A 13,554-nucleotide genomic window follows, 5' to 3' on the forward strand; every position below is an offset into this window, starting at 1 on the left:
CTATATGAAATTCCACAGGGCTATCTTAGTATTGTGCTTGGAGAAAATGTACTGTATTTATGAAACGTTGGATGAATTGGTACTTTTAGCTGTCCGTTGATGCTTCCTATCTTTTATATATAGATTAAAATTGGCAGGCTAATTTGTTTATTTTGGAACACAGCCCTTAAAAGCCACGATGCTATTGAGACTTCATTGTATTTTCAATGGAAAAAAATTACTCCTACCGATAGTGGCAGTAATGTCAGACTTCGGTTCTATATTGCTGGATGATTTATTTCCATTACTGTAACCCATTGACTGCTATAATTTATTGAAAAATTAGGACCTAATTCACGCCAGCATTTTTTAAATTTGAGCTCTTATTTTGAAAAGCCGCCATTTCCGGTAATTTCGCCGTAGACCTAAATTTGGAAACTACACAGAGCGGGGCCTTCCTTATTGACAATCTGAATCCAGACCGGAGCTCTGGTTAACCTACACAGCATCGGCTCTGTGCCGTCAAAGAAACGCTGTTTTGACCAAAAATGCCATCTGGGACAAGGAATAGGAGATACAGGCGATGGATAGAATGGATTATTATGGCGACGGCGATCTAAGATGGACGATCCAGTGTTGTGCTAACAACACAGCTAGCTAACAGGCTAACGTGAGTAGCATTATGGGTCGCTCGATCGAATGCACTATAAAAGAGCAATTGACAAAGATCTCAGGCAATGGCGCTAAGCGTCAGTATCAAAATTAGGCTTCAATTGACAAAGATCTAAGGCAATGGCGCTGTGCCCTGCTTACCAAACTTACTTTTTCTCTTTTTTTAAATTTCCAAATGTCACTTCATTGTCAGTAAGCTAGTCTCCATGGGGAGTCTATATTAAGACTATATTAAGGATGACGTAGTTTGCATCAACATCTCACCTAGCATTTGTCATCTGTATTGAGATTAAATGTGTGATGCTTTATAAAGTAAAGTAGGTGTTTAAATATCCGTCACATCTGCTGTTTTTGTATCTTCTGTTTGGGTTTTTTTTGGGGGGGGGGGGGTGGTAGTATTTACTCGCTATGGTTGTAATAGATGACGTCTGCAAGTAATAAACAAAAATTTTCAAGTATTAGAAGCTGGGGATGTTGCTCGGTCTCCTTGGCATCTGTTAACAGCTTTCACATGCAGCCTCTTTGCTTTTTGCTGCCTGGCAGGAGGCAGACAGTTTAGCAGCGAGAGCTCGTTTGTCACGCGCCCCCGTCATCTGCAGCGTACCCCAGGAGGGGTTGTGTGGACAGATTTGATTTGGGTGAGGAATGTGGCGGACTCATCCCGGGGGGGGATGGATGTGACACTGGACCCGTGTGACGAGCCTGTGGTGATGAGGTGGTGTGTGTACGTTGGAAGCCTATCACGGCCGCCACTCGCCCCGCCCGCTCCTCCTCTCCCCGACTTCACCCTCTGTCTCGGCACCGCAGCAGCTGCAGTAATGGCTTTGTTATTGGGTTATGGTTTAGTTACTGTTACAACCTCCCGACAGTGTTAAACAATCTCCCCTGCATTTCTCCAGACATGCCAGCCTAAATGCTTTTGAGTCAACGCAGTCACCCCGAAAAGAAGCTCAATATTCAGAGTCCATGGACTACACTATAAAATATAAGAGTGTTATAATTAAACTCTGGGAGTGTATACACATTTTGTACAATCTCAGATTTACAAGTTATAAGTTACAAGTTATATAATTTGGCTGACTTGCCCACTCAGCCACCAGCCAACATAGAGGCCGTCTGGGAATCAGAAGGTCATACGTTTGACCCTCGGCTCTGCTGTGCGTCGAAGTGTTCCTGAGCAAGACACTTGAACCCCTAACAAACCCACCACCTGACCCCCACATGTGCCCATCTGAGCAGAAATCAGTTGGGTGAAACGTTAAAAGCAATTTTCCCTCTGGAGACCGATGTCCCCACCCACCCTTTCTCTTAAATGTACACTTAGTGCATTGCTTTAGCCAGTTGAATTCTTGTCCTGGGTCAACTTTCATATTTTTGAGTGGTGCATTGCGGAGCTTTGTGTGTCCCTGGGTCCCTGGCTGGCTGGGTCTGTCCAAGCACGAATATACCTCTTGGTTGGTTTTCACAACCAAGTGTCACAGTTGCGCAGCCTAACACACAGACACACACACACACACACACACACACACACACACGTGACAGTACAGTACAGTAGAGGGACCCCCACACGGTAACTCTGTAATTTCTCAACCGCTTCGGACGCGGGGTGGCTCGCCGGAACCGTGCGTTCCTGGGGGTCTGGATGTTCCGGGGACCCCCACACGGTAACTCTGTAATTTCTCGACCATTTCGGATGTGGGGCGTCTCGCCGGAACCGGACCGGCACCCTGGGCATATTCCCGTGGGTCTGGAAGTTCCGGGGACCCCCACATGGAGTTGCACCACTCACTTCACACGAGTGTGATTTTGTAGTATAATATTGAACGTCCAAAACGTAGGTCTGATATGTTCCTCGTTTTGTGTTAATGAGCCATATTCATAATTCCCTTCCATTCCACCAAGTACTTTTTGTGTACTTTTTTCCCTTCTTCTAGTCTATTTTGCCGTCATCATCATTATTTTGCGTTCATTAGCACACAGACTGATGCCTCGTGGGATGCATGCTTGGCATGCACCTGCCCCTCACGGTACTGTCGGTGATGGGGCCTATCTAAATTGGCACAGAGAGAAGACAGCTAGGAGCGAGACTGATTCTGGGTGGCTGGCTGTCAGCCGCAGTAGACAACCTAATGTAATATTTGACTCATGTCAGGCCTTCATGCAGAGCGGAAGACATCTGCATTTAGGAGTGCAGTCACTTGCTATGGGAGTTTCAACTTGAGAGATTGCTTTGCTGTTTTCTGGGTTGTTGTTTTATTTTCTTATTTTATTTTTAGCTGTGCTAGCTGCAGGGCTCTAAGGATGGTGATATCTGTCGGTCTGACTGTCCTTACTGACACCTCTTTGCTTGCAAACAAGATATCTCGACAACCAATGGCTGGATTGTTATGGAATTTGCTGCACTTTCCCGCACCCTGGTCCCTGGAGGATGGCCCCTACTGATTTGATGATCCAATGGCCCTAATTGCTCTATCTCGTGCCACCATTAGACCAATATTTCCAGTTGTACAGAAGATACCTCAAAATCGAATAGGCAGACTGTCACGGAACTTGCTGAGTGCTTTCGGGAGAAAGTGATAAAATGTCCTTTCCCCTACACAGCCTTTTGGCCAACATTTCCAGTTGGGTGTAAGGAGCAGCAGCACAGCCTCCAGGATGGTATTTTTAGCCACACTAGTGAAAGTGAGGGCATCTTTCGTCTGGCTGGGTGCGAGAAGCATCATATGGGGCTGTAAGAAGGGGAGCTAGCAGGGAAATGGGTGAACTGGCATGTAGTATAGCCAACAACGTGGAAAAATACCTTTGGTATTTTCCAGACACGAGAAGGGCAGAGCAGCTGCAGCATCTTTGGAAGTAGAAACAAATGCAGTAAATGGGTATGTCACTGGGCCAATGAGAAACATTTTCTCAGTGAAAAGCCAAGTTCATATCAGGGTGTCTGGTGGCTGAGCCAGTTAATGCTCAGATTTTGAACCTGACTCCTATCATTACTCTCATATCTCCCTTCTCTCTGCCCTCTGTTTCTGTATCTTACACTAACATACCGTATCTACAATATACTCTGAGGATTTTACTAAAAAGGGTAAAGGAGATGAAAAATATGCCGGCGCACACTAAATATCTGCTCGGTACAAGAGTATATATTTATTGAAGACAACGTTTCGGTCCCTACGGACTTTCTTCAGGCATCACTGTGTAGGCAAAGAGGCAAAGGTAGCAAAGGATAAGTGTGTGTCTTAATTTCTTGAGTCCCTATACACCGGTAGACCAAATTCAAGAGGCAAGTGACGGATTTTGGGCCTTGTTGACAAACATTTGAGAGCAATGCTGATTTGCACAAGACACACCCCCTACGGGATGCACACGCAAACTCCGACACACCAAAGGTCCGACATGCGGAAACAACGGTCGGACATGCACTGCATGTCCGACCAATCTCCCGTGCTTGCGGTTAGTTTAGGGTTTTGAGGTAGGTTGTCAGTCTAATGACAGTCGGACCAATAGTATGTCGGAACTACTGCACCTCTCCTCCCACATACCATGCGGCCTCCAGAATTCCAAACATCAAGTCTGCCTCCCTGTTTCCCTGACATTTTCCCCTGTCTCCTGCATGTCTCGTGCTATTGTGCCTGCCCCCAACACAACGCACTTAGTCTTGCATTGTGTCTATGTCCAATTTTGATGGGTGTGTGTATTACACACTGTGTAAGCACAAACATTGTCCTAACACAAACATTAAATGCCATTGATAATGAATGGCCAGCTTTGAGTGTTTGTGTAAACACAAACATTACGTGAACACAAACATCGAAGACAAAAGTGGCGACGCAAATTATGATTGTCCGGAATGAGACTATGTACTGTATAAGAGCGTCCCTCACTTCACACGGGTGTGATTTTAAAGTAATTCAGACAGTTCATTGGCTCAATACAGTATGATGCACTTCTCTGAATATTTTCTTTATATGTCTTAACCACGTAAAAACATAAAATATGAGAAGCAGACCTGGAGGACGTAGAGTTTAATTCAGTGTCTTGTTGTTGTTTTTACAGTGTGTTCAGTGTTTTTCATAATTTGAATTGCCTGTCACTAATATAGTATAATTATCTGTCTAAACAGACTCCCCATTGTGCCATTGATAATCGCACAGATATGAATTTGCTTACTGAAAATAAGCTTCATATTATGCTTCTTGATTTCCCCCCTAATGAGAATCCTTTTTAGAGCAAATTGACAAATTAACATACTGTATCCCCCCCCTTCTTTGCAGCGAGAGACTTATTTACAATGCAGAATTATGCACGCAGAAAGATTTTTTTAATTTACACAGGGCAGCGTTTTAAAGGTGATACACAGACAAATCCTTCGTGTTAATTCATCCATTTGCATCTCTGAGAGTGAACAAATGTAACCAGATGGAATCTTCGGGCCCATGTGGTGACATTTGTTCACTCTGTTAAATGGACACTCAGGATTTTACCGTGAATTATATCTAATCGTCGCTGTGTGCTTTATGGTTAAACAGTGGTGTAAAGTAACTAAGTACATTACTTAAGTACAGTTTTGAAGTATTTGTACTTCACTTGAGTATGTCAAAGGTTCAGTACTTTTACTTCTACTCCACTACATTTCAGAGGCTAATATTGTAGTCCTAGAACTTTTACTCCACTACATTTATTTGAAAACTTTAGTTACTAGATTATTATTAAAACATGCAGTAACCACTTCAGCGCTATACATTACACACATTTCGGCAATTTGAAAATAGCCACTCTACAAGCTCACAATGCGTCGTGAAAACTTGAAATGGGACATTCTGCATAAAGAGTACTTTCGGTACTTTAAGTGCACTTTGATACCAATACTGTTGCAATTTTACTCAAGTACATTTTGAATTCCAGACTTTTACTTGCAATGGAGTAGTTCTACATTGCAGTATTGACACTTTTACTTAAGTAAAACAATTGAGTAGCCTACATTTTCCACCGCTTTTGCCTCACGTTTTGCCTCACGACTCCTCTCCTCCTCCTCCCCCTCTGCAGACGCCACCATCCTCAGCTACGATGGCAGCAAGTTCATGAAGATCCAGCTGCCGCTGGTGATGCACACGGAGGCGGAGGACGTGTCGCTGCGCTTCCGTTCCCAGCGTGCCTACGGCGTCCTGATGGCCACCACGTCCCGCGAGTCCGCCGACACCCTGCGTCTGGAGCTGGAGACGGGCCGCGTCCGCCTCACCGTCAACTTAGGTATGCCGACCGACCGACCGCCTCACGGGACGCACCCCACACCATGTCGCTGCCTGTCACCACAGGCAGCCAACCTGCGTGGCGGGCGGCTGAAAAGAATTAATCGATGCAACGAGCCCACATTGCCACAGTCATGCGCTCGTAAACCCTTCACAAAAAGCAAAGGTTTGGAAACGTGCGATTGTTTGATCACTTGACTGTTTTACTGTGCCGGTGGCATTGTATCTTGTCATTGGAAAGCCCTTCCATTTCCTTTTCCAATGATATTCCATTTTGTAATGATCATGCACCGCCGCTGATTAGGTGTGTGTGTGGGCGGCCCCACTAGTACAACCTATGTGTACAGTATAGGTGGGTTGCTGCTAGTACAGTAACAACAGACAGCGATATGATCAAACAAACGCAAGTGTCCAAAGTTTTTTGAGGGGTTTATATGACTGTACATGAATAGACACACACACACACACACACACGCCTGTTGCTGTATGTTTTTGTTGTTTGTGTTGAATAGTAAGAGATGGTATGTAGACTTTCAATGGTCCGAGTCTGCAGCTCAGCGCTCACAGCCAGCAGAGCACAAAGCCCAGCAGGGAATGCTCACTGCCTGGTCCCTCTGCTGTGTTACACTATATTATGACTCAAAAATAAACTGCACTTTTTATTTACACCATACATGGGCAACTGGAGGTCCCCACTTTCACTTGATGCGGCCCGCAGGTTAATATCAGAATACTGCTATATTATTGATTTCAGCCGTTAAAATTCCAAACATGCAAACATGAACCGGTTTAATTACTTCAGTATATATACGTAGCCTAATGAGTAGTATTAAAAATGTATTGTCTTTTTTTATGTCCAATATATTTGTATTTAGTTCATAAAGTTAACATAACTATAATAAAGGCATTTGAAATTAAATACAAATTTAACTTTTCAGGATTCCAATTCCAAAATGGCAAAAAAGAAATCAGGATTTAAATTCAAATATAGCGAAAATAGCTGATCTACAAGCTCAAAATGAGTCATATTGTGACACGTTTTGAGCTTGTAGATTGGTTATTTTCGCTACGACAGTAATATGCAATGTGGCCCCTCTGGAGTGAGTGTGGAAATATAGTGGCCCTCTCCATCGTCAAAGTAGTTGATATATATTTGGTCCGACTCCTGCCAGACAACCTGTTGCACACAAAGAACTAAATACTCGTTTCTACAACACTTTTTGATAAACACTCCTCTCACCCAGAGGTGACAAATGACACCTGCTGTGATGAACTCATTATTTGAGTTCGTCGAAACTTGCAAGAGCTTAATGCGCACAAATACAGTCACACACTCGTACCTTCTGTCTACTGAGACATGCATGCCCACACACACACACACACACACACACACACACACACACACACACACACGCGCGTGTATTAGTCGACACATGCACAAATAATGTATGTCTTTAATCTTTCTGTGTCTTTGTGTCACAGAGGGGGGTCATCCCCTGGGCTTAATTAAACCACGGCTGCCTGCTTATGTTCAATCATGCATTATTCCTAGTTATCAAAGTGCAAAGAGTTACGGTGTTGTAAATGAGGGTTTAAACTCTGATCGTCAGTGGCTGACATGTTCTATACCAGTAAATAATTATGTTCTGAAATAAACAATCATTTGGTTCTGTTGGGAACCAGTGGATGCTAATATTTACCACTCATATTAATCATTTTACTAACACTCCACACTTTAGAGCAATATGTAGAACGTAAAGAACCAGCATCTACAGCGGTCATTTTAGGGCACAAATCAGGTGGTAGGCTATCAGAATGCTGTGATAGAGACAGCGTTCTGGTCGTAAACCCAGCTCCTGAAAATCTCAAATAAAGTGTGTGTGTGTGCGGCTGTGCGTGTGCGTGTGTTTACACACCCACACACTTGCTCCAAGGAACATCCAGTGACGCCTGGGAAAAGTTTCATATCCCCTAAACAAGGCAGTGTTGCAGAAATGATGGCCATCTATTTCTCCTTTCCGCTGGTTAACAGAATTGGGCTCCCTAAGTGGTGCAGTTTAGAGCAACCATACAAAGATCCCAGCCTGTCACGTGCATGTCACGTCGGCATGTACTGTACAGTATCACCAAAACAACAGCGCCACACACTGACGGGGCCTGACGGACCACATCACAACCACATGTTTTGTTTTCTTTTAGATTTTCTGTGACACGTGTCACAGCTTTCACTCTGTTTCACCCCTTGCGGCTCTTCAAGTCTGCAATTTTCTATCCTCTTATTTCATGGATTTTCTTCTTTTTTTGGAAAGCAGAGCATTCCCTGTAAGGGCAGGCTTGTGTTGGTCTCTGGCTGTGTGCGACCACTTTTCCGCTGCGGTTGACGACACACGACGGGCAGAGCCAAGTGGACAGGAAGGTTAGGGTCAGATCTGGGTCACCTTTCTCGGAGTACAACATCCACCATGGGTCAGTAAGATAGAGGAAGGTACAGAGAGAGAACCCCACAAATGGGTAGAGACGGCACAGCTTGAGACTAGTGCAAGATGTATGTTAGTTGTACCTTGACATTGTTCCTTACTTGCAATACCTACTCTGTACCAAGTGGTAAATAAACAAGTGCTGTCGGAATCACTAACAGAAGATAAGTAAGTAAGTAATGGTTATTGCAATAGCAGTAGAAGTATTACTACTTCATCTACACTAATTAGCCTGCTGACCCCCATTTGAAAAGATATGCCAGGGACCCCATAAAATAAGATTTTTACGGCTCTAGCAGTGATTCTCAACCATGAATTTCAAGGACCCCCAGTTTGACATGCATTAGTCTACGGAGTACGGACCCCAATTTATTTTGTAAAATCTAACTCCGAGTGTACAAATGGAACCACATGTGTCCATTTGGATCCATTTGTACACTAAGAGTTACAGACCCGTAAGGGTCCATTTGGTTCCAAACTATAATTTAGCTGGGGACCCCCTGGAACTCCCTCAAGGACCCCAGGGGGTCCCCGGACCCCACTTTGGGAACCACTGATCTAGAAGCTCCTAAGAAATGTGTTGTACAGCACACTCACAGTGACAATATTACATCATTCCAGAAAGATCACAAGGTGGAAATGTACTCTGAGAAATGTGCATTCATGCATACGTGACCAGGAGCTTGCTTCACTCCACACACACCACAACCACTGTATATTTTAAATACAGAAATCCACATCTGTTCTCTCTACTTTTAGAGTGCAGTGTGTCCAGTTGGGGTCTTTGTACAATATGTCTGCAAAATAATCTAGAATCTAGCCTTGGTTTTTACCATCCATCTGGTTCTGCCTGACCCTGGCCATGATCTCATGCTCTCATAATGCAGGATGGCCACCACTGTGCTTCTACTTAACCACTAGCCATATTTTATACTTTGGCTATAGAAGTTTGAAAAGTATTTATTGATTAATTACATCTGCAATGTAATAACATGTCCAAAATAGAGAAGCCAGGGTTAATGTGGTTGAAGCAGTTCACATTAAATAAAAAAATAAAAAATGGCCATGCCCAATCGATGAAAAGTACATGTCCATGGCTTTGATGTTTCTGTACCAGATAATGTGTGTGTGGCTATAGAGGAGAGCATCGCAGGAAGGCCAGTGTCCGTGTGTCTGTCCCCAGCGGGTGGACTATATGCTTTAATGTCTGCAGATGTAACGTTGAAAGATGTATTCATGTCTCATCTATTTTTCCCTGTCTAGATTGTATCAGGATTAACTGTACCTCCAGTAAGTTACTGTTCACCTTCCTTTCTCTTCTTCTCTAACTCTTCTTTACTGTGGGCTATTCATGGGTTAAGCTGGTCCAGCTCCAGCTGTTGTTTGATATTGGATTGTGTGTGTGTTTTGTGTGTTGACTTGATTGATGAACCTGTTTTCTGTCTACAGCCATGACGCAATCCCACAATTATACTTTGTGCGACGAACAGTCAAGATAACTGATCTACAAATTCACAATCTGTGTAATTGCGGCACGTTGGGGAACTTGCAGATCAGCTATTTTGGAAAATGTTTTACATTTTGAATTCGCTTAGCTTTTTATTATTTTAAATTTAAAAAAATTGAAACCTTTCGAAAACGTTCCCGTTTTGCGTTTTTTCTATGAAACCCGGAGTCCCACAGAAAGTGTTTTTTAAAAACAAACACTTATTATAGCATGTCTGACTGGCATCCTGCATCGACAAAATGCGCGGCGATGCCTCTGCCAGGATAACAAGAGAGGAGATGGAGGCACGCTCAAATGAATGACAAGCCCACTAGGATTCTTCACACTCCCTCACTTCTCCCTAATTAAAAAAAACCTTGGCACTAATCATCTCAGACTGTCAAATGCATGCTATGGAAGTGCAGGTATTCTAGCCATGCATGATTTCCCTCACAACCCAGCCACCGCCCCTTTTTCTTTATTCCTTTTATTAAACCACTTGCAAATTGATGAGGCCTTTCAAGAGAGAAAGGAAGTATGGAGTGTGATTTTATTATTCTCATTAACCTGTCTCGCAGAGCAGAAAGAGAGGGACGAAGATGTTTCAGTGGGATTCGTACACTGTGCGTGTGTGTGTGTGTGTGTGTGTGTGTGTGTGTGTGTGTGTGTGTGCGTGCGTGCGTGCATGCGTGCATTTTCAACAAAGAGGTTACATTGCAATATTTTGGGAGGCAACTTTCCCTGACATTTATTATTCAGGAATGGTGATGAATTAATGATTGGCTCCCTGGGGTCATAAAACATGAGCCGTCTTCCTGTTTAATTATTCTGATTTTGATAGACGCTCTTATCAGTCAGTGACTATATCGGGATCAAAGTTGCCAACTTGTAATTGAGACATCTGTGAGTTTACCCTCACATCTCTGTTGTTGTGGTGAGTCACCACCACAACTATGCTGGGAGATGGCTCCATTGCAGGGCAAAAGATGTGCGTGTTTGATATGTGTTTGTGAAGGGCCATGTGAAGGTTAGAGCTTGACAAGAATTGGAGTGACTTTGACGACGAGCGACGCATCGTTCCTCCTCCCTCTCAGTGTCGCACCACCGTCCGTGACCTCTAGACACGCCTGGAGCCTCTCTTTACACCTTTCTAAATGCTAAGTAGCTTTCTTCATGCATCTTGCATCTCTTTCCTCTTGTTTTTTTGCGGATGCAAAGTCTAGCCACCGTAAGCGTGCTCTCTGATTCCCTCTCACAATGCTTGGTTTAGAAGGTCATTCTTTGGTTGTAATTTCTTGTGTGTGTGTGTGTGTGTGTGTGTGTGTGTGTGTGTGTGTGTGTGTGTGTGTGTGTGAGGGTGTAATCTGAGCACAGGTAGCTGTCTTCTTCTTGTCTGCTACAGTTTAGTAGATGCTTTGGTTATTTATTTCCCTCACTCAAGACATTTGTATTCTGCTTGCCTACACACTTTTTGTGACAACTGCACGGCAGTGGTGAAAGTAACGGCCTTTATATACTAGTAATTTGTCATTTGCCACCACTGTGGGAAGGGTTGGCCTGAAATGTCTTTCAATTATTTAACACAGAAATGTAATTAAAGTACAGTAGAACGATACTTCATACCAACACTGTTGTACTGTAAACCTTAGCATATTGATGCTAAGGTAAAGACCGCTGTTTATTTCTGCATGGTCTTGTTTGTGAAGCTTGATGGGTTTAAAGTGGCTTTCCGACGAGTTAGGAAGACAATAGCAGATTATTTTTAGTATTATTATTATTACACAATCAAATCCTTGGTTAATTTATCCATTTGTACTACCATTGTGTAATGTTGTCAAATGGACCTGGTTTAATTTTGTACAATTTATAGAGCTACTTACAGTAAGCAAGAACAAAAACATGGTAATATGTCAAATACATAAAAAATTGTCATCATGAATCATACGTAAGCTAAGAACCTAACAGTGGAATATAATATATAGAGTGCTATACTTAAGTTGAGCCTTTGCATACGCCTGTAAGGTCGCTGAGGCTAGGGCAAGTGCTATGGCAAGTGCTACGGGCTAAGATGGAGTCTGAAGAAGAGGTGGGTTTTCAGACGACGGCGGAAGATTGGGAGTGAGTCTGCAGTTCTAATTGCAATGGGAAGTGCATTCCATAGTTTTGGAGCCATAGTTTCTTGTACACAAAGAATACAAATGATTTTACTGCGTAGTATTATTTGCCTATACCGTTGGTTAATGTAATGTCTCATGATTCAATATGGTCATTGAAAAAATATATGTACATTTGAAATGTACATTTGAAGAGACATCTTTATTCGCTCATTCAGAAAGGAAGCAGCAATTATTTCTTTCATAGCCTCCAGACCTTATTGTGTCAGAAGAGAATGTTTAATTGAAGTTCTTGGAAAGAAGCTAATGCATTTTTTAAATACAAAGCTCTATTTAAAAAAAGGGTTGGTGCTTAATTTTATTTGATTTTGTTTTTAGGTTGTTAGTTTTAATGTTAATTAATGTGTCTTGTCAGGCGCTGCAGCTCCCGGTCAGTTTGTTGGATGAGGAATTTCATCACCCATTCACAGAACACATCACTGTCAATTAGGGGACCTGGGCTCCCTGGGGCTGCCCTGAGCTGTCAGGAGAAAACACTGCCACTTCGACTTAATGCCACGCGCTGTGGGCTCGTAGATTGGCTATTTTCAGCGGAGAGATTTCGTGTGGAGTAGAGGGAAAAGAGCGGACCAGGCACAGAGCTGACCCCGCTAAACTAAGTATTACGGTAGTTTACTAAATATAGAGGGTTTCACCCTTTAAGACTGGAAAAGCATCTGTGTCATGGTGACCATGACATGAAAACGTTTGAGAACCACTGATTGATTATTTTGCAACATACGTTTTGCAGAATACCGTTGGGAATTAGAAGACATCAGGTCTTATAGTGTTAAACCGCACTTACAGATAGATGTTATGTATATATTTGGGGTATATAAGTGTAATTCATTTTCAGGGACTGCACTATGATCATAATGTATGGCAAGATAGCGATAGCGGCTTCTGTGAGCTTTTACAGTAGGCTGTAAAAGGACATCTTGATGTGTCGTCTTCCTGTGTCTTTATCTTGGGAACATCGGAGGCAGTTTATTTACTCTGTGATTTGTCTTCGTACAGTATTTATGCATCCATATTGGGTTATTTAGAGCCTCTATTTAATGGTGCAATATACAACATTCTCCCCAGTAGCTCATACTGTCAATATCGTCGTTCTTTATTTCCCTGACATACATCTGTAAGGGAGCAATGATGCAGTTTGTTTCATTGCCTGCTACTGTATGTGCCTGCTATGTGTTTGGGTCGGTGGGGTTCGGTAGGGTAGGGGGTACCATTCCTAACTGAAATAGAAGCACATGCATTGTGGCCATCATCTTACAGAAGTAAACAAAACCAATAATCTGGGCCCCGACAAAAAGTATTTGAATCATTATTTCCCCCCAAATAATATTTGGGGGGAAAGCAATACTTTCATTACACATATGTTTTTACGGTATTCTTCTTTTGGATAATTTGTCTAGATAAAAAAATGTGGCTACAGTACAAACATACATGCTGTTTTGATGCATCACCCTACAGTTATAATATGCATTGGAATTGGGGCGTTACAATAAACTAGAGCTATACCCAGTACAAGCATTGAG

At 42.9% G+C, this 13,554-nt stretch overlaps 1 protein-coding gene across 19 annotated transcripts in view; it reads left to right on the forward strand.

Moving 5' to 3' along the window:
• The window catches only part of LOC308328710 (neurexin-1a), a gene marked incomplete at its 5' end in the record, with an annotated part of 423,001 nt that overhangs the window by 177,087 nt on the left and 232,360 nt on the right, over positions 1 to 13,554 (forward strand). For 13 of the 19 annotated variants that reach the window (XM_080782790.1, XM_080782779.1, XM_080782794.1 and 10 more), the window contains 2 exons: positions 5,695 to 5,898; positions 9,638 to 9,664. In XM_080782790.1, coding sequence (XP_080638916.1) covers positions 5,695 to 5,898; positions 9,638 to 9,664 — 231 coding nt within the window. The remainder of the gene's footprint in view (positions 1 to 5,694; positions 5,899 to 9,637; positions 9,665 to 13,554) is intronic. The other 6 variants (XM_080782782.1, XM_080782785.1, XM_080782784.1 and 3 more) reach the window with 1 other exon arrangement.

The sequence above is a fragment of the Protomyctophum bolini genome (genome assembly GCF_963924005.1).
Source record: "Protomyctophum bolini genome assembly, chromosome: 14".
Lineage (NCBI taxonomy): Eukaryota > Metazoa > Chordata > Actinopteri > Myctophiformes > Myctophidae > Protomyctophum > Protomyctophum bolini.